Source organism: Hippopotamus amphibius, chromosome 12 (assembly GCF_030028045.1).
Source record: "Hippopotamus amphibius kiboko isolate mHipAmp2 chromosome 12, mHipAmp2.hap2, whole genome shotgun sequence".
NCBI lineage: Eukaryota > Metazoa > Chordata > Mammalia > Artiodactyla > Hippopotamidae > Hippopotamus > Hippopotamus amphibius.
Window position 1 is genome coordinate 94,827,239 of NC_080197.1, and position 23,875 is coordinate 94,851,113.

At 38.1% G+C, this 23,875-nt stretch overlaps 1 protein-coding gene across 3 annotated transcripts in view; it reads right to left on the reverse strand.

Annotated features, from left to right (window-relative positions):
* Window positions 1-4,641: 4,641 nt before the first annotated feature.
* PDZRN4 (PDZ domain containing ring finger 4) overlaps window positions 4,642-23,875 on the reverse strand; it is a 342,820-nt gene continuing 323,586 nt past the window's right edge. For 2 of the 3 annotated variants that reach the window (XM_057703939.1, XM_057703940.1), the window contains exons 7-11: window positions 21,582-21,644; window positions 15,070-15,171; window positions 13,019-13,081; window positions 10,884-11,000; window positions 5,181-6,966 (exon numbers count right to left, since the gene is read on the reverse strand). In XM_057703939.1, the coding sequence (XP_057559922.1) occupies window positions 5,440-6,966; window positions 10,884-11,000; window positions 13,019-13,081; window positions 15,070-15,171; window positions 21,582-21,644 (1,872 nt within the window). In that variant the 3' untranslated portion in view covers window positions 5,181-5,439. Of the gene's footprint in view, window positions 6,967-10,883; window positions 11,001-13,018; window positions 13,082-15,069; window positions 15,172-21,581; window positions 21,645-23,875 lie in introns of all 3 variants that reach the window. The other variant, XM_057703938.1, reaches the window with a different exon arrangement.

The window sequence follows — 23,875 nt, forward strand, 5'->3', positions numbered from 1 at the left end:
GTCATCAATACTTCCTTATTGGACAAGTGTAGCAACCTAGCAACTATTTGGTTTCCTAAAATAATGATTTCAACAGGTACTTAATGCTAAGCAATTATAGGTGATATATTGCATTCCTACATTACTGAGAAAAATAGGGCTGAAATGTCACAGCAAGGAAGTTGTGAAGTATCCAACACAGTGAACATTGTAGACTCTCAAATACATTTCCTTCACTTGACTATTTTGTGCCATCTCTATTTTTTTTGTGTCCTCCATCTGATTGATTTTCTGATTAGTGCTCTGTTTCAAAAATGAAATCAGGCTAAATTAAATGCACACAGGTAGAAATCTAGCTATACTCACTGATCCTACCATAATGAGGACATCAGGGTAGGGCTAGTTTCTGGAAATATATGAGTACACTTCGCTTCACAGAGTATCTCACAAATTTTCCAAAATGTGTTAAGAAGTTTCATGCCACCTATTCTTGTCACCATCAAAGAGGTAAAGTTGAATAAGTGTCTCAGTTTATTAAATTGCTTATTCAAACATATTTGAGGATTGAATATCTAGCATTGACAGTGTTTCATATTAAAATACTAGGCTTTAAGTATTTGTGACAGTCTTGTAAATGGATATCCAAAAGGTCTTTTACCATGTCGCTTTTGTGATCATGGACATGGCAGGCAGCACCACGGAAAGAGGTGAGAATGGACTTGAGGCAGAATGCAGTTATAGAGTGGTTAACTCTAGAGAAACAATCACGAGCTCATTGATCAAAAACAAAACCTACCATCATAATCCCCACCACAGGCAACATGTAATTCAAAAAGTAGGCTGACGGGTAAAAAACAACAAAATGAAGAAAGTCAGCACATCTGACGACAGAGAAAGTGGTGACAGCGTCTGGACTTCTGTTTGAGGCAGAAGCAGAAGCAGATGGAGCTTAGTGAACAAACGGCCGTGAACGCTCATGTCCCTTTGTAATTAACTTGGAGGCTGCAAGTAGTAGAAGGAAGAGAAACTTTGGGGGCAGACCATCACAGGTTTGAATCCAGAATCTATGGCTTAGTAGTTCTGGAATTTGTGGCAGACGACTGAAGTTATATTAGCCACAGCTTGCTCATCTGTAAATAAAAGGAATCTCAAATATCTATTGGGTGCCCACTCTGTGCCCACACTCATCTAGCTTCTTTACATGTATTAACCCAATTGATTCCCAACCGATGAAAAAGGCTATAATTATCTCCCCTGTACCGAGCAGCTGCACGCTTAAGCAACTTTCCTAAGAATACAAACCTAGTAAGTGGCAGAACTGGGAGGCAGCAAGTAAGTAGTGGTTACTAATAAGTTAAAAAACTTGCAGTAGGATACTGATTAACAAGCGGGACGCTCGTTTATAGCTGGCCGGTGAACCCAGGAGCAATGCTTGCTGCAGCACAACACTGTTGACTGGGACATGTAAAAAATGCACCGCACCCAAAATCCTGAGCAGCTGTTTTTTAGTAAAACAGGAGAAATGCCAGAAGGATATATATGGCAATGGTTACTAACTGTGCAACACGCTACACATATGAGAGACACATTACGGAAAAAACATAGACACTATTGGGTGGAAAGCCAAGGGAGTGATAAGACAATACCACCTATGAGTGTTCAGAAACCAGTGGCTGTTAGCAAGAATTAGGGAAAATCTCCTGGAGAGATGGGAAGATGTGGACCAAGAGAAAGGAGAAGGGTTTAAATGACATGGAAAACACCGCAAGCAGAGTGGTGCTGGAAATGAGGATAGCATGTTTGAAAAACTCCTGTTTGACTAAATCAGAAGCAGAGTGGGATGCTAGAAATAGCACAAAAACATCCCCTAAATAATCAACTTTATGGGACCATTTGCTCAGTTCTACAAGGAGACTTCTAACAAATCTGCCATGGTATAACTGGTCCTGCTGAAAAGGGTAGCATACTTGAGTAGAAACAGCAAAAAACAAAAGAACAAAACGCTCAAAATGCTCCTTAATAGATGATTGTGTTTTGGTCAATTATTTTTGTCAGTAGCTTGCAACTGAAATTCTGAAACCATTTCATGCATATTTACAGGCGCAAAAGGTTTGTCTTATCCAGATTTTAAGTCCTTTTAATATAACTCCAAAGATATACATTTTGGAAAATAATGATGAAAAACTAGAGAGAGAACACAGACTTCAGGTAAGTAGAAAATAATTTGCTGGGGAAGATTTTTTTTTAACTTTAATTTTTTCAGAAGTGAATTAGCTGGTGAACCTGTTGCAGTGTTCAACTTATTAATCGAAAATTAATAAAAATTAATAATAATAATAAATATTGTATTATAAGTTATATCATACCAATTATATTAATGATTATTCATAGAAACAGAAAAATAATGGAAATTAACTAATCAATAGAGTATAAATTAATAGAAAATAAAATTTAAATTTTAATTAAAATTGGAAGAATATTAGTTTGAAGGTGCATCTAATGATTCATCTATCCAAGTACAGGTTTCTTGAGGTCTGAGTTGGAAATTCTTCCTGGAGAGACGTGTGAGATCAGATGGAAAAAAGGTCGAGGTTAAATTATGAAGTACTTGATAAACGCCTCAGGCACTCAGATTTTATCCCATGCTCAGGAAAAGACTCCTGAAGGTATCTGAACACAGTGAGGAAAGGAATAGTTAAGAGGCCCAGTGTTGCTGCCACATGTAGGAGAGACTGGAAAGGGTGTCCAGGGGAGCAGGTCCAGATCTGTTGAGATAATTAGGCATGAGGCAGAGACAGTCTAGCCCGAAAAGTGACTGGGTAAGGGTATCGAAGGCAACCTGACATATTTGGAAGAAAAATTCACACTGCTTTGTGACTTACCTGATAAAAGAGAAATTTGAGAAGACCCAGATAAGAAGCATGACAGAGCAGGCAACTAGTGCCACCACCACAAAATAAAGAATTTGAAGTAGAGAACAGCAGCTCACTGGAGGCATAAAAATGTGTTTAGATGGAAGATTTAGACACACCAACAAGACTTGGATTAAATCAGTATGCAGCTATGGAAAGGTTATGTTAGAGGAGCCCATATTACATGCTCATAAAGGGACAGTCTGCACAAAATAAGATGGCAACCGTAGCGGCACGCATGGCACGGCACGCAGCGAAGAAGTGCCCACAGAGCACACATTGTTTTCCCCTCTTCAGGTCATTCATATACAGATCCTAACACCAATTGCTGTCAATAAAAAATACGGAATTTCAAAGGTAAGCCCAAGTAAAATATGTTTCCTCTTCCCATTCACATGTCTTCTGAACTAAAATAAAATATCTCACATGTAGCCAATTATTTTTCTTTGCTTAGCAGCAGATTTATTATTCATTTACTAAAAAAAAATGTTTAGCACAAAGATGTTATATAGAAAGATAAAACATAACACAGCTTTTCACTGATTTTTGAAAAAGACACTTCTCAACTTGTAGAATTGTATAAACACAGACATGAAAAACACCATCACACTTTTAAAAAATTGGCAAGCACACTTGGCCTTAATAAAAATAAAATTAAACTGGTAACTTTGGAAACACTGCATTCTGTGAGGTGTATATGTGTTTCTTCTGGGAAAAAAAATCTACATGTTGGTTCCAAATCCCATGTATCTATAGGAGTAATTTGAATTCAATGAATATTTAAACCCAGTCATACCAAGAGGATAAACAATAACCATAGGCATTAGGTCAGGAAGGAACTGAGCTTTTACGTTGAAACAATTCTGTTTTAAACAATGTTAAACAACAATTTTAACATAATGTTTAACATTATGTTAAAACAATCTCTTGGGTTGAATGAAAATTTGATCAAACTCATGCATGCATTGATCTGGCCTTTCACTCTGGAGGCGTCATGACTGATATATGATACGGTTGATGTTTATATGATGAAAAGCTAGATTAAAAAAAACCTATCTGATAATCAAACAATCTCACTTTTTAATAAGGCATTTATAGTTGACTATGCTGAAAGTGATTAAAAAGATAGTTTCCGAAAATTTATTTCCAATGGATGAACTAAAGAAATGCACGTAGAACCGTGGACTGAACTGTCCCCCTCCCCCTACAAATTCATATGATGAAGCGTTGACCCCTAATGTGATGGTAGTTGGACACAGGGCCTTTGGGTGGTAATTAGGTTTAGATGAGAGTGCGACCCTCAGCACGGGATTAGCATCCTTAAAAGAAGTGACACCAGAGAGCTTCCTCTCTCTTTTTCTCTTTACCATGTAAGGATGCAGCAAGGAGGTCATCTGCAGAACAGGAATAGAGCCCTCATTAGGGAGCTGAATCATTTGGTGCCTTGATTTTGGACTTCTAGACTCAGGAGCTGTGAGAAATTTCAGTTGTTTAAGCCACACAGTCTAGGATATGTTGTTATGGCCGTCTGAGCTGATACAGTGTCCTCACAAACAATCTCAGATAACTTCACTGATCCTCTCTCTCCATGTCATCCCCTAAATCGTTCTTGTCTTTTCCTTATGTGGGTGCCAGTCAAGGAGAGCATGAACTCATGTTTATTGAATGCTTAGTCAGTTTCTGTTAGATGCTCTACATGCATCACCTAACTTAATGCTGGTAAGAATATGGGACACAATAATCTATGGGAAGTATTTCAGGACAATTTATTGAAAAAAAGGGATAGAAGATGTACACATTTTATAATCCACAATTAGGAGTCTTCTAAATAGTATACATACATAAGTAATTTATATCTGGTAACCACAGTGAACAATGGAAATAAAACACTCCTGGATAGCTTTTCTCAGGGATAATCAATGATTTATTTCTCTTTTATTGTCACAATTACCACAACTATCTAGCTACATGACCAATGTCACTACACACCACAGGAAGATTGTCCACCTACACTTTACTGAGACATAGACAACGGCCATTTATGTGTTAAATGTACAACGGGATGTTAAAAAGAGGTGGTTTTTATGTATAAGACAAGATGTGGCACGTGATTTATCAACAGGTTTGATTTCATATGTATAATGTCAAGAAGCAAGCATAGAAATATTTTGGCATTGAGTTGTTATTAAAGTAGAAAATAAGTAAACTAGAGAAATAAATCCAGATCTACAATAGATACATTAAAATAGGAAATTAATTAGCTCCTCAGTACTTGTGTTCAAGTTTTTTTTGTTTTCTTTCCTTTTGTTTGTCTTTATATATAAATGAGTAATATGAATATATCACAAATTAAAGAAAAATCTCAGCCAAAAGGAAGGTACCAGTATATGAAAAACAAATGAAAAATTAGCAGGTATTTTTGCTTACAAAAAATTTAAACTATAAAGAGTCACAAAATGTATATAAAAACGCCACATTGAACGAGGCAAGCATCCTCTACCCAAACTGGTAGCACCCTCTGAAAGTCAGCGGCCTTCCACCCGTTCCGTCATACAGTGGTGACTGACAAAAAGGCATTAGGAACTCGTGTGCCATCAGGGGACTTGGCCCCATGGGTCATCAGTTCTTGGATTGTCATCCAGTTGTCCAAAATTTTCTTGTTTCTCTTTTTCATCATCTTTTTGTGACTCAGTTCAATGATGTTGACCTCCTTCTTGCCCTCGCTGCCGCTCTGGGGACTCTCCTTGAGACACTCCAACCGGCTCCGCATCATGAACTCTCGGCGGCGCCGCTGCTCTTTGGCCCGTACCAGGTGTTGCTTCCGCTCCTCTTTGCTCCAGTAGCGCCCCATTTTCATCTCGCTCATGGTGTCATCGTCTGTCGTCATGCCACTCCGCTCCTCCTTGATCTTTAAGGCACGCTCCTTCAGAATGCGGTCCCGCACGGGTCTCTTGGTGATGTACCGCGTCCCGTCGCTCCTGACTTTCACCTTCCATTCCATCTTGGGTTCTGAGCACTTCTGAGACTCCTTGCACACGCTCACCAAGCTGAGCTGACTCTGAGCGTACTCGACTGCGGACTTCTGCTGAATTAACTGCATGTAGCTTTGATAATGCCGGGCATGTGCTGGGATGTTTGCATATCTATAGGAGGAGCTGTGGTAAGGAGAGAGGTAAGGGATGTGTTCACCGCTGCTCTTCTCTGGATCGGAAAGCTTGCTGCTTTCTGAAGTCTGCTCCTTGCCTTCACTGCCGCAACCTTGTTCAGTGGTTTTGGCTTTGGTGGAGGTCGACTCTTTACTACTCTGTCCGGAAGAGGACTGATTGGCTGCCATTGTGCTTCTCAGGTTTTTCTTATTGGTGAGGTTGGTCATCCTTGGAAGGGAACTGTCAGGGGAACGGTCCACAGTGAGTGGCGTGCTTCTGCAGCTCTCAGCTGTGTTGTAAGCACTAGAACTGTCTTTGTCTGACTTTTCTGGGTGTTCGAGGATGTCATCGAGTTTCGCCCTCTGCGTGTCTATGCTGGTGTTGTAATTTCGGAATCCTCCGTCATGCAGTGCCCAGATGTCTCCATACTGGTCTGTCACTTTCTGGAGCCTGTGCGCCTGCATGATATTTTGGCACTCAAGTTCAATGTTTCTTAGTTCTTCATTAAGCAACCGTAGTTCGTGCTCCACTCCCTCTCGATCCCCTCGATTGCATTCTATTGTGCTGCTTGAGTAATACAGGTCATACTCTCCACGCTTCCGAATCTTGCACTTGAGCTCCAAGAGCTGCCGGAATCTTTCACACTCCTCATCTCGGTTGCCAATACAGTCCGAGTCAACGTATTCACCAGACACGAAGCTCTCATTGCATTGAAGTTCAACGCTTCCCAGCGTGTCTTGGCTCTGCCCAAGCTCTCTCTTGCCCTTCAGAGATGTGCCTTTGGGATCCTCGGCTGCATTGTCCTGCTCTGAGCTCTCATCGTTGCGCAAGCTTTCATCCGTGCGCCCCACTCCACTGTCCTTCTCATGGTTGTTGGATGAGGATGTTGCCGTGTCTGTTGTGCCTTCTTCTTCTTCTTGCTTTTTTGGCTAAGAATAAAGTTGAGAGAAGAAAGTTAATTATTTTGAAAAATACCAATTGTTGAAAAACCTGCTTGAAAAAAGTGCTTCTTGACAAAAATGAAGTTCCTAGAAAGCTGCCCTAATTTTAGTACCCATAAGGATTTTTGAAATGAAGGCAATTAGCTCACAGCAGGTTTTATGCTTGGAAATAAAGAAAACAAAAGCCGCTTGAATATGGCTATGCTACTCACTTGAGGATAAACAAAACAGGACATATTTAAATAAGTGATTCTTGTGTTAAGGTTTTCTCTAAGTTGGGAAACTGGAGTGAAGGTGTATAAAGGAGGTGACTTTATGTGTTTCTGAGGTGATCATACACAAAAGGATGAATAAGACAGATGCCAAAATGGTCTTCAGCAACAGGAAGGCCTGGAGTTCAGAAGCCACATCATCTTGTTACTATTTTTTTTCCCCTGAACTTTTCTCAAATTCAGAGGAAACGTCATTGGATCTAGTAATACACTGATAATGATATGCCAAACATCACAAAATTTCAGGAATAAGTTCGTACTGGAGCCCAAGACGTGACATCTATAGATGAGGCAACTTAATCCCAGATGGATGTAGCTTTCTAGGATGGAGGTCCAGGAGGCCAGTGTCATCCCCCAGGGCCAGGATTTCTTATGTGTTCAAGATGCCATATTCTTGCATTCATGTGCTTTAACCTCAAAGCATCTCAAAATCATGTTGTTCAAAAGCAATAGTAATGTCTTAGGACTCATTTGGGTTACTTTAGAAGATTTTTATACTTTTTTTTATATAAATTTATTTATTTATTTATTTATTTATTGGCTGTGCTGGGTCTTTGTTGCTGCATGCGGGCTTTCTCTAGTTGTGGCGAGCGGGGGCTACTCTTCATTGTAGTGTGTGGACTCCTTATTGCCGTGGCTTCTCTTGTTGTGGAGCACGGGCTCTAGGCGAGTGGGCTTCAGTAGTTGCAGCACATGGGCTCAATAGATGGGGCCCACGGGCTCTAAAGCTCAGGCTCAATAGTTGTGGCATATGGGCATAGTTGCTCCGCAGCATGTGGGATCTTCCTGGAGCAGGGATCCAACCCGTGTCCCCTGAATTGGCAGGTGGATTCTTAACCACTGCACCACCTAGGAAGTCCAAGATTTTTATACTCTTAACCAGTAATTTCCTTCAGAGGTGAGTTTTATTTTCTGAGAGTAAAATGACAGTTCCCCTGAAAATCTGAGCAGCAGTGATTGCCAGACATGGGCATAATGTCAAAAAATATACTTTGAGATACATATGTAAATGTATATGTGAACATCACTCTCTTGTAATTTTTGGCTTTTCATGCAGAACAATTAACTGTCACTGCCCTAGGGAGATGCATATCTAGTTGTTTTTCTGTGAATAGGGTAAAGTTAGTCTTCCTTCAATCACTTTTCTTATGAAAGTCTGCATGGCAGTTTCTAGATTATATTCTCCTTATGTCTAAGTTTACTCACTATTATATACATATATATTTTTTTCTTTAGCAGGATATTATATAATTAAATATAATTAGGCTTGTTAATGTTAAAGAAGGACAGAAGGGCTGATAAAAGGTAAAACAGGTCTGGAAGGACCAGATAATTATTGTTTTCTACCACCTAAGTGAGGGCAGAACAAAGTATAATGAGCTGGGGGGGAGAACACGAGCATATATCGTGCTATTCCAGGATTCTCAATCTTTCCCTAAAATATTTTTCCTCATTTTTTGAGAACATACTGACATTGATTTAAAATGTCTTATTGATGAAAAATAATGTTACACATAAGTAATTGTAACTAACACTGGAAAGCTGGATACAACCCTATGTCCCTTGCTATAAGGTGACAGTAGCATCAAATGTGGTGACATGTGCACACTGTGCTTACATAAAACCCTCAGAGGATATTGTTGATATTGGACATTTGAGTTTCTATACCATATAACTTACATTTATATTTTTCTCCTATCTAATGGTAAGCTGAAAAAAATACAAGAAGGCAGTATTTTTGCTTATTATACATGCAATAAGTGATACAGACAAATTGGTTACCAAAATGTGTAACAAGATTCACAGGACCAAGGACAGCACGTAAGTTGAGCCTTTCAGACGGATATGTACTTTAGTTTTTAAATACGGATATGCAATTTTTCATTGAATTTCCCTTTCTTTTGTCACTGGTTTATGAGCACATGTGAAAATAAAAAGAGTGTTCTATTCTCAAACCTAGAATTCCTGGTCTCTGATACAATGCTACTCTATAATTTATCATTTCCCTATGGAATTATTATAGTGACAGGCAATGTTTCTACAAAGACACTTCTAATGTAGTATTATTGTTTATAAGGGCAAAGGACTTTTAAAGCTTTCTGTACTTCTCATCATTTTTCAGTCTCATGGTGAAGAAAAATTTCTACGCAATGAAAATCTAACCTCAGGGACATCTTGTGTTACCTCAAAAGACCTAGCGTTTGTATTATATCTGATGAGTAGGCGGTATTTGACACCATATCACTTCACCTGGACAGGATTTCTCCCTTCTTTCTCTCTTCCAACATCCTCCTGTCAATTCTGTATCAGGTCACATTTTGTATCTAAGAGAGAAAAAGCCTGGAGCAAGGACTTTCTTGCTTGTAACCAGCTTCTGCCACCAAAAAATATCTTTATTTGTGGCCAGTCTTGAAGTCATACATTAAAATTTCAATCTGTCCTCTTTACATTGAAAGGCAATCACTGCAGGAGCAGCACTGCTTTTCAGCATGAACTACTGTTTGTAAAGCGGCCACTGAGCGGTCCGTGGTGAGCACAGAGTGTAGCACACACAGCTCTATCAACTGCAGTTTGCAACCTAAAACTTATTAGCATGTGCATGTGAGAGCACGCGTGCGCGCACACACACACACACCTCTCTGTTATGTGATGCCAACATGTCAATGTAACTCATCATTCAGTTTGGTAAAGTGATAGAATGTTTGTGTTTTATGGTCCTAAGCGAAACTGTCAGGATATATATATTTTTTTAAATTACGTTTTAGGGTGAGTTAAGAATTAAAGTTGAGAACAGGATGATAATTAAATCATCGGATTGACAGCAGAAGTGTTAATAAAATTATATCAGACAAATGACATGAATCTGACATAAAAAAATCTTGGTGATATTGATCTTGATTTTATCCAGCGCAAAAATGACCACAAAAATGAAAAGAATCCTAAGACTCAGTTTGCCACAAACCACGCTGCAATCTTTCACTCGTTATGAGTTACTTAAAGGTAGGAAGGAACTTTGCTCATTTTCTCTGTTTTCTCAGCATCAAATATGGTAATGGAAACATATCAGGGGCTGTGAATTTTTTGTTGACGTCAATAATCTCAAGATGAACTGGTCCTAATTCAGGAGTATAAAGGTGTAATCATCATACCAAACAGTCAAATAAGATTGATGGCTTACATCATGTCATCATCTTCTTAAAGTTGTTGAAGTTCCTAAATATTCAAATACATGTATTAATATTTTAAAATATAAAATTACTTTTTTGGGGGGGAGGGGTTACCTTGTGAGATATAGTTTGTCTCCAGCTGGTATATTGAGAAGCAACATGCATTTTTACTATTAAATTTCTGAATTATGTTGAACAGCACCTGGGTCAGCATTTGAACACCACTGCACTCTCCACAGTGGCCCCTAAGCGTCACAAACTAGAAATACTCTTACTAGAAAAAAATTGTATTTATTCCCTCTGTGTCATTTGAGATGATCATTTGCTTTCAAAAACTACTATTGCAGAGATGGTTGATCAAACTCTTTGATTTTGTTTTTTTATTTTGTTTTTATGCCATTGATGGCAACACATTAGAAAAGAACTAGCATCATTTCACATGATGGAGTTCCGATTGTGGCCCTACCTGCTCCACCTCACTGGCAGTGCGCTGCATTGCCTCATTATGCTGTTCTTCCAACATCGCCAAGTTTAACTCCTCTAAGAATGCATTCCTTTCATCTTCCAGCCAGCCTTCATCCAGCTGCAAAAGAGTACATTAGTACATTATATTCGGTTTGTGAGAACTCTAGCTAAAATAGGGTAAACTTAAATGGTGATGCCTGACCAGTTCCTTTTATCATAATGATTCTCTTCAAAATACCAGCCTCCTATAGTTCCCCTCTCAGGAGGAAGAAAAGGTGATAAAAAAAATTGGACTGCTATGCCTTTTATCCTTTCCTGAAACAGAGCTACAGATTTTCTCTCATACACGAGTAGATTTCACAGCACAGAACATTACCATCTTTCAAAATGTATGAAAAGCATATTGCATAATCCACAGCTGTCATGCTCATTACCTCCAACAGTCCCCGTGTTAAAGAGCTGCGATGCTACTAATAAGGCTATGAGACAATTGGGCCTTTTTCCTGAACAACAACCCTCAAAGCAACTCCACACAAAGCGCCCGCCAACTCCGCCCTCCACACACAGACACACACACAGACACACACACACACACACACACACACTGATGCTTCCCTTATTCTGCTTTTTTATTTTTAGGTGGCTGACTTTCAAGTCAGCAAGATGGCAGCTTGTCACAAATACAGACAACATTTTGTTTATCTGAAAAAAAAAGGAAAATTCTAAGTCATTCTCAAAAAGATGTGGTGCTATGCCCTGACTATGGTGATTCATTTCTCAGACCCAGTTCCAAGGGAAAGGACCCTAAGTGTTGCATGTCAGGGTGCGGGATACCCAGTGGAGCACGCGGGATTTTGTTCGTAGGTGATGAAGGCAGGTATTGTTGTGGGAAGTCTTACCCAAACTAAACCGAACAAATCCTTCTGGCTTCTCAATACAAAGGGAAGTAGAAAACTGGTGGTTACCGTGCTAATATGATAAGTGTTGACAGTCAATACAGATAATTTGCCTTAAAGTGGGTTTTTGGAGCTGGATTACATAAATTAGCTGTCTAACCTGATTGAATTAACCTAATTATTGTCAAAGTTCCGCTTTACTCTGTGTTACAAAGAAAGAGCAGCTTTCTAGTGAGTCAAAATTGACAACAGAGGGAGATGTTTTCACCACCGGACAAACGGTAAGCACCACACAAACACACAAAATAAGCCTGTCTTTAAGAGAACTGAACTTCTGAAACTTACATGCAAATGAGCCCGAGAGGATATTAAATTTCACCAGAAGAGACATTAGTGTATATGCATCACCTTCATTAAAAATGAAGGCAGTCACAGGTTTCTTTTTATTTACTAAAGGCTACCTAGACCTTAAATTATTTCGAACTTGACTGGGCCAAAAGCGTCAGTACATTTATCCATCCTCATTTATTTCACTGTGGCCTGAATAACTTGACCAAGTTCCACCCCAGTGACTTTGATATGCAGATGAGCTATGAAAATTAAGCTGACTAAAAATTTACATTCAGTCCAATTCATAATTGTCCAAGTTTTACATTTTTTAATCCCTTTTAAGTTTCATGAAGCTGCATATGCCAGGCTCCAAAAGAAATTACTTAAAGCTAGAAATGTTTATTTTTTATAAGCACACCATCGAATTTTTCTTTAATCAGGTCAAAACATTTGTCAACACTGATACAGTGAATGATGGAACAAAGTCTTTTGAAATTGAAATGAAGGGGTGGGGAAGACAAAGAGAACAAATGATAGAAATTAATGGTACCCTATAACTCTTTTCTTATTAACTAACCCCGCAGATCCCTGAGTTGCCATGGGTAATTAGTATACGTTTGCATTGATAAGGCTTCCCTCTAGGCTGGAAGAATACACAGTGCACTAAGTCAGGAGAGATTCTTCTGGCTCACCTCCTTTCTTGTAGCATTTCCCTCCCCACTACACATGCATTCATAGCAGTCTGAGTCCAGTGCTGTGGCAGAGACAGCCTTTTCCCTTGAGCTGAGCCGTGGGAAAGGGAGGACTGTCATTACTATAAAGGGGGATCTGTCTGCATGGCAAAGGATCACGTGGCATTTCGGAGACGGGAACAACGTGCACTGTCTCAAACGTTCTCTACAATTCTTACGCGAGTCCTTTCTGCCCCAATGTCCCAAGGGGAATAGGACAGGATAGCAATATCTTTAATGGTCTGAGGAAGAAAATGGGCAGAAAATGAAAGTAAGTTGACAGGGAATGAAAGAAATGAGTTATTTACAAATACTGCACGGTTGCACAATACTGCCCCCAGCAAGTCCGTAGATCATTTCCGACAATGTAGGGAGTATTTGAAACATTAAAAAAAAAGGCTACAAAAAAGCACATAAAAACTTTCATACTCTCCCTAAATAAAATACACAAGCCAAAAATGCAATAATGAGATATATTGAAACTGATGGGAAAATACGGTGATACAAATACAAGTTTTGTTTTGTGTTGTTTTTGCCACCTTATAACATGTACTGCTTAAATTACATTTTTAAAGTATGGTGTTAAAATGCATTTTTCTTTCCTCATTTTTCTAGAAATCTGATATTCTAGAGGCAATTAGCTTCCTTCCAGTGTCATGATCGCTTCTTCAGGATCAAGGGACTAGGGCAGGTCTTGATTTTGACAGAGAGGATGGTATCCTACAGAGTCAGATGACCATCTTTTATTAACTGTGGAAAGAAAGTCTTGTTTGACAATTCATCCTCCAGCATTGACTTTTGGGTCAGGAGGAGTGTAGCCAGATATTTAAAAACACCAGTGGTTCTACCAAGCATGTGTATGCCATCAAAGATTAACAGGATCTTGTCTGATGTTATTAATTTCTATTCTTTCCACAGTACTTTATAGCTGTTATGAGGCATAGTAAAAGAAATGTTTTACTTCTAAATGAATGAGTTCTCGAGCCGTTATGTGGAAAGGGCAAGGAAATCATATTATAAAGTCGAAATATCTTTTCTACAGCAAGGATGACTATTGCGTTCTCTTCAATTTACCATTAATTTCACTTATATGTATTTAGTCCCTTTATTCTGTCCTTTTTCAAGAAAATGGGGTCATCGAGATTAACTGGTTTGCAAACTTTTCAGGTAATCAGTGTAATTTCATATGTATTTTAATAATTCACTCCCACATAGGCAGCCCAGTCAGTTACGCAGTTTCCTTCCCCACTCCTAGGACCTCAGGTGTGTAACTTTAGTCTGCCCTGGGCTATGGCAGGCTTTATGGGAACCATGTAGAATGGTCAAGGGCATAAAGGAAATATATGCGGAAAGGGTGATCTTTTATAACCACTATATTCAAGTCAGGATTCGGTCTGACACTGAAATACACTTACTCAATGTAATTTATAGGTAGTATGTAGTTACTGAGTCTGAAAGATATCAGATCAATAACCTGAAAGACAAATGGTGATATAAGCAACTTCACTCAAACTACTGTCAGATGGATAGAATGGTGACAATGTAATGTCCTTTCTGCATTGTGGTGGAGGATAAAAAGGATATAAAAACAAGTACCAAGAGTACTTTTCTTCCACCATTACCTCTCCTTTACTTTTGTGACATCTCCCTCTGTAAAGATATAAAAAATTCTTTAGAAGCTATCAGTTTGTTTTTGGCCAGACAGATGCTTGGCTCATGCTAAACTTGGAAAAAATTCATTTACTGTACATGAAACCACAGCATGCAACCTAAAGTATTTTATTTGATAAAGTTACTCTAAAAAGATTTAAGTTGATAGCTAGATATGCTAATGTTTCTCTCACTAGAGATTCATTCAAGATACCTTAATGTGCCAATTAAGTATTTTTAGATGAAAACCCAAAGCAAGGATCCACACAGAATTACATATCATGTAAAGTCAATCATTTTTCATTTATGAATTAATTTAAATAACTGGCAAGTGGAAGGAGAGAGTAATGATTCCATTTTGTGTGCTTTAAAAAAAACAAGATGTTTAGCTGCCTTTCTGTGGAGCAATATTAAGGAGTCTTTACTTATAATCGTCTTGATAAGGTTGGCAAATTGGGAAAGATGACTCAATTATATTTTGTATCCCTTGTTTTACAAATGTCGGTGGTACTGATCTCATATGGAATAGCAGACGGTGAACCTAAAGTTCAGTCTCAAGACTGCTGCTCTCTGTTCTGACCTGGCTTTCCGGCCTTGCCACCAGCAGCACGATTCTCCGGCACTCATCACTAGACAGCAGGGCCACCGCCGCCTCCCGATCCCGGACGTCTTCCCCATTTATCTACAAAACAAATGAAAGTGGCGCATTAGTTTCCATTTCCACAATGCTGCACACAATAAATGGCAAATATCAGCTCATTGATGGCACATGTATGGACGATGAAGCTCACACAATGGGCTCGTCTTCAGCCCCTCAGTGGTAAGTGCCTTCACTCAATTACGCGCTTCCTGTAAGAGCCATATTGATCCCTGAAGGATGGCGGACATCAGAGGAAGCAGTTATGTTCATAAATGTCCAACCTGCGCCCTGGCAACATACATCTAGCAACACAATTAACCAGCCCCTGACAGGTGGCGTTCATCTTTCTCCGCTCAGAGTAATGGAAGTGTCACTCTGAGATAATGGTGCTGGGGAAAGCAGGACCGGCAGTACCACAACTGAAATCCGTCATCCTGCGCGCTCGCTGCGAGCCAATTAGAGAGCCGCCGCATCCTCTCTCACCAGGAGATGCTCCCGGGCCGCGGCTGCCTGCGTTCTCATTTAATCATTTCATATTTGCGTGTGGGTCTGACTCAGTTGCCCCAAATCATTCCCAGGATATCTTTCAGGACTTAATTAAAGAACCAGCGCATCAGTAACATACTCATCTCCTCCAGCTCCCTTCTCAGATTTATCCGCTTCCCTAAAACAACAAAACTAATGAAATATCTTAAGGCTCATCTCTTAAGTATACTTAAATTAAAAAACAAACAAACATAAAGTAATTTTTTAAAAAATAAGAACGCTTAGTGAAAGAAGCCAAGCTTGAGTAAACTTTTGATTAAAAACGAAAGATTCTAGTGGCGTCTGAAATGTAACTTTTTCTTTTTTCTAAGTTCTACAGAGAAAATAAGGTTCCTAAAGTTTGTACTGTAAACTACCTTTTCATTTTCAAATGTATTTAGCTCTTATTGATACACTTTTTTTCTTTGGATATTTTAATTTATTTTACTGACTGTTCAATTCCACAGAGACAATGAGATTTTTGATCCATAACACATCATCAAAAATGTGGAAAGAAATTTCAATTGAAGAGGTCAAGTAATTCTATCTAAAATAGGTATTAATTATTTTGATAAATTAAACAAAGAGTGTGGCTGCATTGACCATTTTTTCAATAATTAATCTAACATCTTTCACTGAGAATTTGTGCTTAAAAGCATAAAGTAGACTCCTGAGGTTTTCTCCTTGTGGGTCTCTGGGATTCTGGCTGATTCATGAAGACAGACATAATTATCTGAAGACAAGCTCAGGAATCTTAACTGTGGACCACAATAAATGATTCTTATTCTTAGACTCATATTTAGCACAAAGAAATCAGACAATAATAGTTGAGGGGGGGGATTAAAAAACCACATGCTGTATTTTCTTACTGTGATCAAATGAATAGCTCCTTAGTTTGTCACCTGTATGAAAAATTCAGCTTTTATAACTTTTAAGTACATTTCCTGAGGTTTATTTTTTTTTGGCAATTTTCAAATAAAATTCATCAAATTAGAGAACAAAAACTTTGATTCCAAATTGGGGACTAATGACTGAGAAGGCTGTATTATGGGGTTTTGTTTTGTTTTGTTTTGTTCTGGTAAATTTCTATCTGAAAAGCTATTTTTGTACAGTACGAGCCCTTTTTTTCTTCAAATAAACATAAATCGGCAGTGATGGACCCCACGACAACTCCCCCACCTCAATTGCATGTAGTTTAAAAATAATGATTTCTTTGAGTTTTAGGGCTTGTGTCCATTTCATAGTAATTCTCAGTAGTATATCTGTGATGCATCTATTTGTCTGTCAGTTACGGACCTAATTGTTTCTCTTCCCTCCACTGTAGGCACTGACCCTGAGGAGAGTGAGTTGGATAATATCATACAACTTATCTTAACCTTCTCTGTTCGAAAAACAATTCTTACTACTTTTTTTCACTTGCATGTATGCATACTTCCAAATTTTTCACCTCAATTTTACTTACCATTAACCTAAACAGTCTTCATTCATGTTAACACTATTACTATGTTTCCTCTCTTAAAATGCAGAATAGCGCCTTTCTCAGAGAGCTGTTAGAGGATTAAATGAGTTAGTATATGCAAAGGGTTTAAATAAGTGCCTGGTATACAGAAAGTGCTCAAGGTTGGCACATATTACTGCTAATGCTATTGTGGTTATTATTATTACCATGATTATGTATATTTTCATCCCTTGGAAAGACTCTGTTCTTCTATACAAAGCAAATATATTAAAATTCAGGCATAACAATGAAATCCATAGTAGTAAACATGGTTCTAGTTTAAAAGATATGTATCTCATATGCGTTTTTAACTTTTAAAGGGCCATCAAGAAACAATATGGCTGAGTTTGATTTCCTTTATAGTTGGTGTTCTCTCTACTCTGTAAACTCATAATGATGAGAGCTCTGGTCTCCAGCCCTGGCATTACGTCCTTATGTTGGGAGGACAGATCGTATGCTGTAGAAACAGTTTCACATCCAGAATCATAAGTGGAAGGAAATAAATTTGCCACAGAAAACTGGCATTAAAATGTGATTTTTATTTCTTTTTCAAAGTGAAGGCCACCGTAGCCGCCTGGTTGGTAGATCCCATTGTACTTGGGAGAGGAGTTTGATACCCAGATTGATACTGGGCCAAAAAATGCAGCCGTAGGTTTCATCAACGATGCCTCTCAAGGAATGAAAAGACTTGAGGAATGGAATCCGAGCGAGCTTTCCACCTCCGTTTGCGCCTGTTCTTGAGTGATGGCTCATACCTACAGGACTGCTTGTGGGAAAGCAGCTTGCTGTGCCTGGAAACACCACGCAGACAGAAAGGTGAAGGACCCAGACACAGGGGAGGGCAGAGATAAGAAGTGCAGTCATCACAATTTAATGGAAGACCTTCCTTTCAAGAAAAAGAAAGGGAAATAAGAGTGAGGAGGAAGGCAATATGTAACTTTTGTTATAAATGAGGAAAAACTGCTAGATAATATATCTGTCTCATTTTCTGTGCATGGGGATACGTAAACATTCGTTTCAAAATGGATATTATCTTGGTTTAGAAGAGATTTGTGGCAATTACAAAGAGAAATCAGCCAAAATCCCACTTTCGGCTTAATCTCTTGTATGTGCATTTGAGTGTGTGTGTGTGTGTGTGTGTATGTGTGTGTGTGAAAAAACCCTAAAAGTCTAGAAATGTCTTACTATAGCTTTTTTGCTTTAATATGCTAATTTTTAGATTTCCCACGTAAGTGTACCATACGCAGGTGTGCAACTAGAGTTCTTGGTATTCAAACACCTATAGAATTTCTTATTTGAAAACCCCAGAATCTTAGGCAAAAGAGGAAAGATGTACTTCAAATGTGTTTATATTTTAGTGTGGAGAGAAAGAAAGTAAATGAAGAATAGACATACAGGGGAGAAAAGAACAGAAATAAGGAGAAAGCAGTTATCCAAAGGGAAGAAAATAAGAGTAGGATACCACCCATTTGTGGCAATAGCAGAGCAAACAGAACTGTCAGGCACTTGCAGAAAAAAAATCACACGAGAGCTAAAATGTGTTCTCACGAAGCTGGGTCATGGTTTCTCTTCTGCACGACCTCTGCCTTCCATCAATATCGTGTGAGCACCTTTGTGTGTGGTGCTATTCGGGGAGGTCCTCTAACAGGTTTGTGGAACACTGCAGTCAGAAAATTGTAGCTACACAATGAGGGCAGGACCATAGTAGTACTCTACTTAGGTCATTGTGAAGAGGAAGTTAAAATCACAATTGCTCTAAACAGGTTCATTTAAATCAAAGCCAGACAGGAAACTTAAAGGATGAGAAGAAATCCTCTCTTTCTCATCTCCCTGGGAAAGGAGTCATTAATTGTTCATTACAAGGTATCCCATAATCTCTTTACCAGCCACACAGGAGCTATTTGTCTATGGGTACAATTTTGTCACAATTTTCTTTAATATAATTTTACTATCACCTTAAGACTCTTTGTTTCCTGTGTGTGCAGATAGAATTGAATTCCAGGCTTTTTAATGTGACAGGTATTTATTCATTAGATGTGACATATTTGCCACTGAATATAAACTAATCAGGCAAACCACATCACTTTATCAATCCTGCTGTTTTTTCTTCAATGAACCAACTCCATTAAGGAATGCCTTATTATCCAGAAAATATCTTATCTGCAAACTTTATCTGCCTGCAATATAGCCAAGAATAAAGAAGTGTCAAAACATACAGTATGCATCTATGGAAACACATGTACTTTATTTCTACCAAACTCTACCCACAAAGCTAATAGATGCCATTTGACTAACAGTATGTGTGTATCTAGCCTGTGGGAAGTGGTGACCTGAAAACTAGGAAGGGAGCCAGTGAGAGTGCAGTAGTGGGTATGGGGTGTGGTGAGTAGAAGGTGAGAGGAAGAAGCGACAGCTGGAAACAGCAAGAGGAAAACACAAAACATAGACCCAACACATCAGAAAAAGTAGCCAGCTAGGGTCATTTAGTATCGGGGCACACAATCTTCCAAACCTCTCAGCCACTGAGCCTCTCACTCTATTATAGCATCGCAGGATGGTTGCTGGGCGTGACGTGACCCTCAGCATCAAAGGAAGATTACATTCTTTTCAGTATATTTAATTGGAGACATTAACAAAGTGAACAACACAAAAATGGAACTACCATATGATCCAGTAATCCCACTACTGGGTATATACCCAGAGAAAACCATAATCCAAAAAGAAACATGTACCATAATGTTCACTGCAGCACTATTTATTATAGCCAGGACATGGAAGCAACCTAAATGCCCATCAACAGATGAATGGATAAAGAAGATGTGGCACATATATACAATGGAATATTACTCAGCTGTAAAAAGCAATGAAACTGAGCTATATGTAATGAGGTGGATAGACCTAGAGAATGTCATACAGAGCAAAGTAAGCCAGAAAGAGAAAAACAAATACCATATGCTAACTCATATGTATGGAATCTAAAAAATTGGTACTGATGAACCCAGTGACAGGTTAAGAATAAAGGTGCAGATGCAGAGAATGGACTGGAGGACGTGGGGTTTGGAGGGGTGGCGAAGGAGAAGCTGGGACGAAGTGAGAGAGTAGCATAGATATATATACACTACCAACTGTAAAATAGATAGCTAGTGGGACGTTGCTGTATAACAACGGGAGATCAACTCGATGACAGGTGATGCCTTGGAGAGCCAGGACAGGGAGGGTGGGAGGGAGTCGCAGGAGGGAGGGGATATGGGGATATATGTATAAATACAGCTGATTCACTTTGGTGTACCTCAAAAACTAGTGCAAGATTGTAAAGCAATTAAATTCCAATAAAGAGCTTAAAAAATAAAAAATAAAACAATTTCTAAATCAAAAACATAGTGAAATACTTTTGAAGCTTTCATTGTCTGGATGACACACTAAGATGGTACCCCTTTTTATTAATGAGGATACATAACTAAAGCTGTACTGCAGATTTTAGTCTTCCATCTATCCTATCACTCTCTCTTACTGAATACCTGTGTTTTATTCACTTGTGTATTCACACGAGTGTGAGAAAAACATTGAAAATACGGTAGCAAAAAAGATTAAGTCTTGGTTTCTTGATTTACTTTTCTTGCCCCTGAATAGTGATAGACACATCCCATTTTGTTTAACTACAAGTCACCACTTAGGGAGCTCATTAAAGTAGAAAAAATATATTCTGGAAGTTTTCTGAAAACTAGTGGAACCATGAATAACCTCTAATACATGCTTTTATTCTTTCCTCATTGGAGACTTAGTGGAGGGTCCCTGATGAAAAGGGAGTTCCGTGGCTTCTCGCTAGAGAAGGGAAGGGGTATGGAGAAGTGGTGTGATTCAGTGAATGTCCTACTAAAGAAAGGAAAGAAGACCAGCAGAAGGCTGGGCAGGACAGCCCTCTGGTGTGGCACAATTTTCTCATGACAACATCACATTGTATGTGATCATCTGTGTATGCAGCTGTCTTCCTAATTACACAGGGAATACCCCAAAGGCTGCCATGGCATCTTGTCTATTTTTAAAGCCCTGGTTCCAGGTAAGGTATTGCATCCAAATGTATTGAATTCAGGGGTTCATATCTAGGAAGGAGAAACAGGAACTATAGATCTGTTGCAACAACTAAAAGTTTTGCAGAATGTTTTAACAGTTTGTAACTTCTTCAATTTGTCATTTGAGTACTCCTTCCTGTTTTGCAGTCGTGATCTGCAGTGAAACAACTCTACTAATCCTTAATAAATGGCCCTATCCTTATTTTTAAAAAGGTTTAAATGATAGCTTTTAGTTTTATAGATGTTACTATCCAGAAACAAAGACAAATCATTTTCTCCAAGATTTTTCAAGGAACAAAATAAAATTAAAACTATTGGACAGATAGTAGGAAATTAAAGGAAATAACCACACCACATACTTGCAAAATTCGATCCCCTTCTCGAATCCGGCCATCTTTGGCAGCAATGCTGTTTGGATCTACCTGTAAGGGTGAGGACACACAGCTTCAACTGGATATGCAATATTCCCCCAGGAACTTAAAAATATGTTTTTAAAAAATAATTTTAAAAACTGTGTTTCAAGTTTTCCTATTGCTTTATAGAGTGCATGACCAATTTTTATCTGTCAACTGATTCTAAAAATGTAAATGAACTATTTTAGAATTAATTATAATAAAATTAAAGAGTACTAGAGCACATCTTGATTTGTAGACCACTTTTTTCTCCCTCCCTGTCTTTCTTTCTTCCTTCCTTTTATCCTTTCCCCCCTTTTTATTTTATTTTTTTATATCCTTTCACTCATTTCTGTATCCCAACTGTCAGACCTGGTCTTCAGCTGACATGATCCTCAGCTGATGTTAATACTAGGATTCTCTGGACCCAGGAAATTTACTTTCTGCTAGGGTGATTTTTAAATTCTGCCTTAGCTGTCTGAGAAAACCTGATAGCTATACTATAAGTCCATATTTATTAAAGGGATTTCTGTATTATGAACACTTTAATTTATAAAGAGATTTATAATCTATGTAGCTCAAAAAGTGAAAAAAAAATCCCATCCATGTAGATTATTACTAAACTACTTTACATAGAGGGTGAAGTATATTAACTATCACTTATTTTAGAATAAGTAGATAAAACTCTATTAAGAGTTTATCAACATTTTAATGGGCCAAACTTGAGTGATGACTTACTGTTCACTGGGGGTAATTCCATCTATCACATTTCACATGATGGCTTCAGACCCTTTACTGGAGCTTATTCCAGCAAAGCCTTTTTTTTTAATTTTAGGCAAAGTATTTCAAGTGTAGTGTAAGCTTGATGTTAGATATTACTTTCTAATTAGGTGATGCCCCCCAATAAATGAGTTTTAAGTGTTCAATCAAGAGCAAAAGACACTATAATTACATGTAAGGCATATAGGGAAAAATTTTTTCCAAGTAATTTTGTCCTGTTCCTGTGGCTTTCTTACAATCCCTGAAAAGTAAAGTTCCAAAGCTGACATGTTTAAGTAGTAAGTAGAGATTTACTTCAAAGAAATAAGGGATGGTTAATCAATTGTATCCTATTTAGAAGCCATTCACAATCTCAACCTGTCTTCAGAATGATAATCAAACCAGTATTAAAATTCTGCATTTGTACCTCCGTACATAATACAAAAGATAATGCTGCAGGTATGTGCTTATCCTTCCTCACCATAATCAGAGGGGTTATCATAGTTGTTTATTTAAAAGAGGTATGTAAGTCAAATATTCTCTGAAGATTTTTCCGTAGCAAGAGCCAGTCAGTAGATTTTTTGGTAAAGTGATAGAGACTAACATTTACATTTATAGAGCTGCGTGGTTTTCTAAGCACATTAATTATATTATCTTTTCCATAGTCTAAACATGTCTATAAAAGCAATGTGATAAGCATTGTCATACTAAGTTTCTAGTTGAGGAAGCAGAAGCTCAGTAAGTTATGTAATGTTTTCAAAGTCACGGCCAAGAAAATTTGGAACAGCACAGAACAGCAATTAGTATTTAGTTTCTCTGAGCTCTGGGTTCATACAAATACATATATACATACCTGGTTTCACACACACATATGTGTCTATATATACATATATGCAGGTGTCAGGTAATATCTATATATGTATGTACATACATATATGTGTTTGCATGTACATGTATAATTTTTAATTATAAATATATACACAAAATCTTACTACTTCTTATAAAATGATTCTTTCGGGAGTTTCAAAAAATTACCTATAATAATAAATTTTGCTTTACGTTTTTTCAAAGTAATTAAACTGAGGGTATTTCACATTTAAGTACCTCAGTTTTTTTAATCTAAGTATAGTTGATTTACAATGTTGTGTTAGTTTCTGGTGTACAGCAAAGTGATGCAGTTATACACGTATGTACATATTCTTTTTCATATTCTTTTCATTGTGGTTTATTACAAGATATTGAATATAGTTCCCTAAGTACCTCACTCTTTGAAAGTTATTATGGGGCCAAATAAAACAAACTAATGGATACACTTCTTGGATATGATGTTCACGTTTATCAATTCCATCAGCAGAATAAAATATGTGATTATTGTGAATATTATATTTAAAACAATTAGTCAATGTTATTGTTAACAGGACAGATAAAAGACAGCGGGACTGGAAGGACAGATGTTTGCTGATCAAAAAACTTTGCTGGACTTCCTTGCATACTTATGGGAC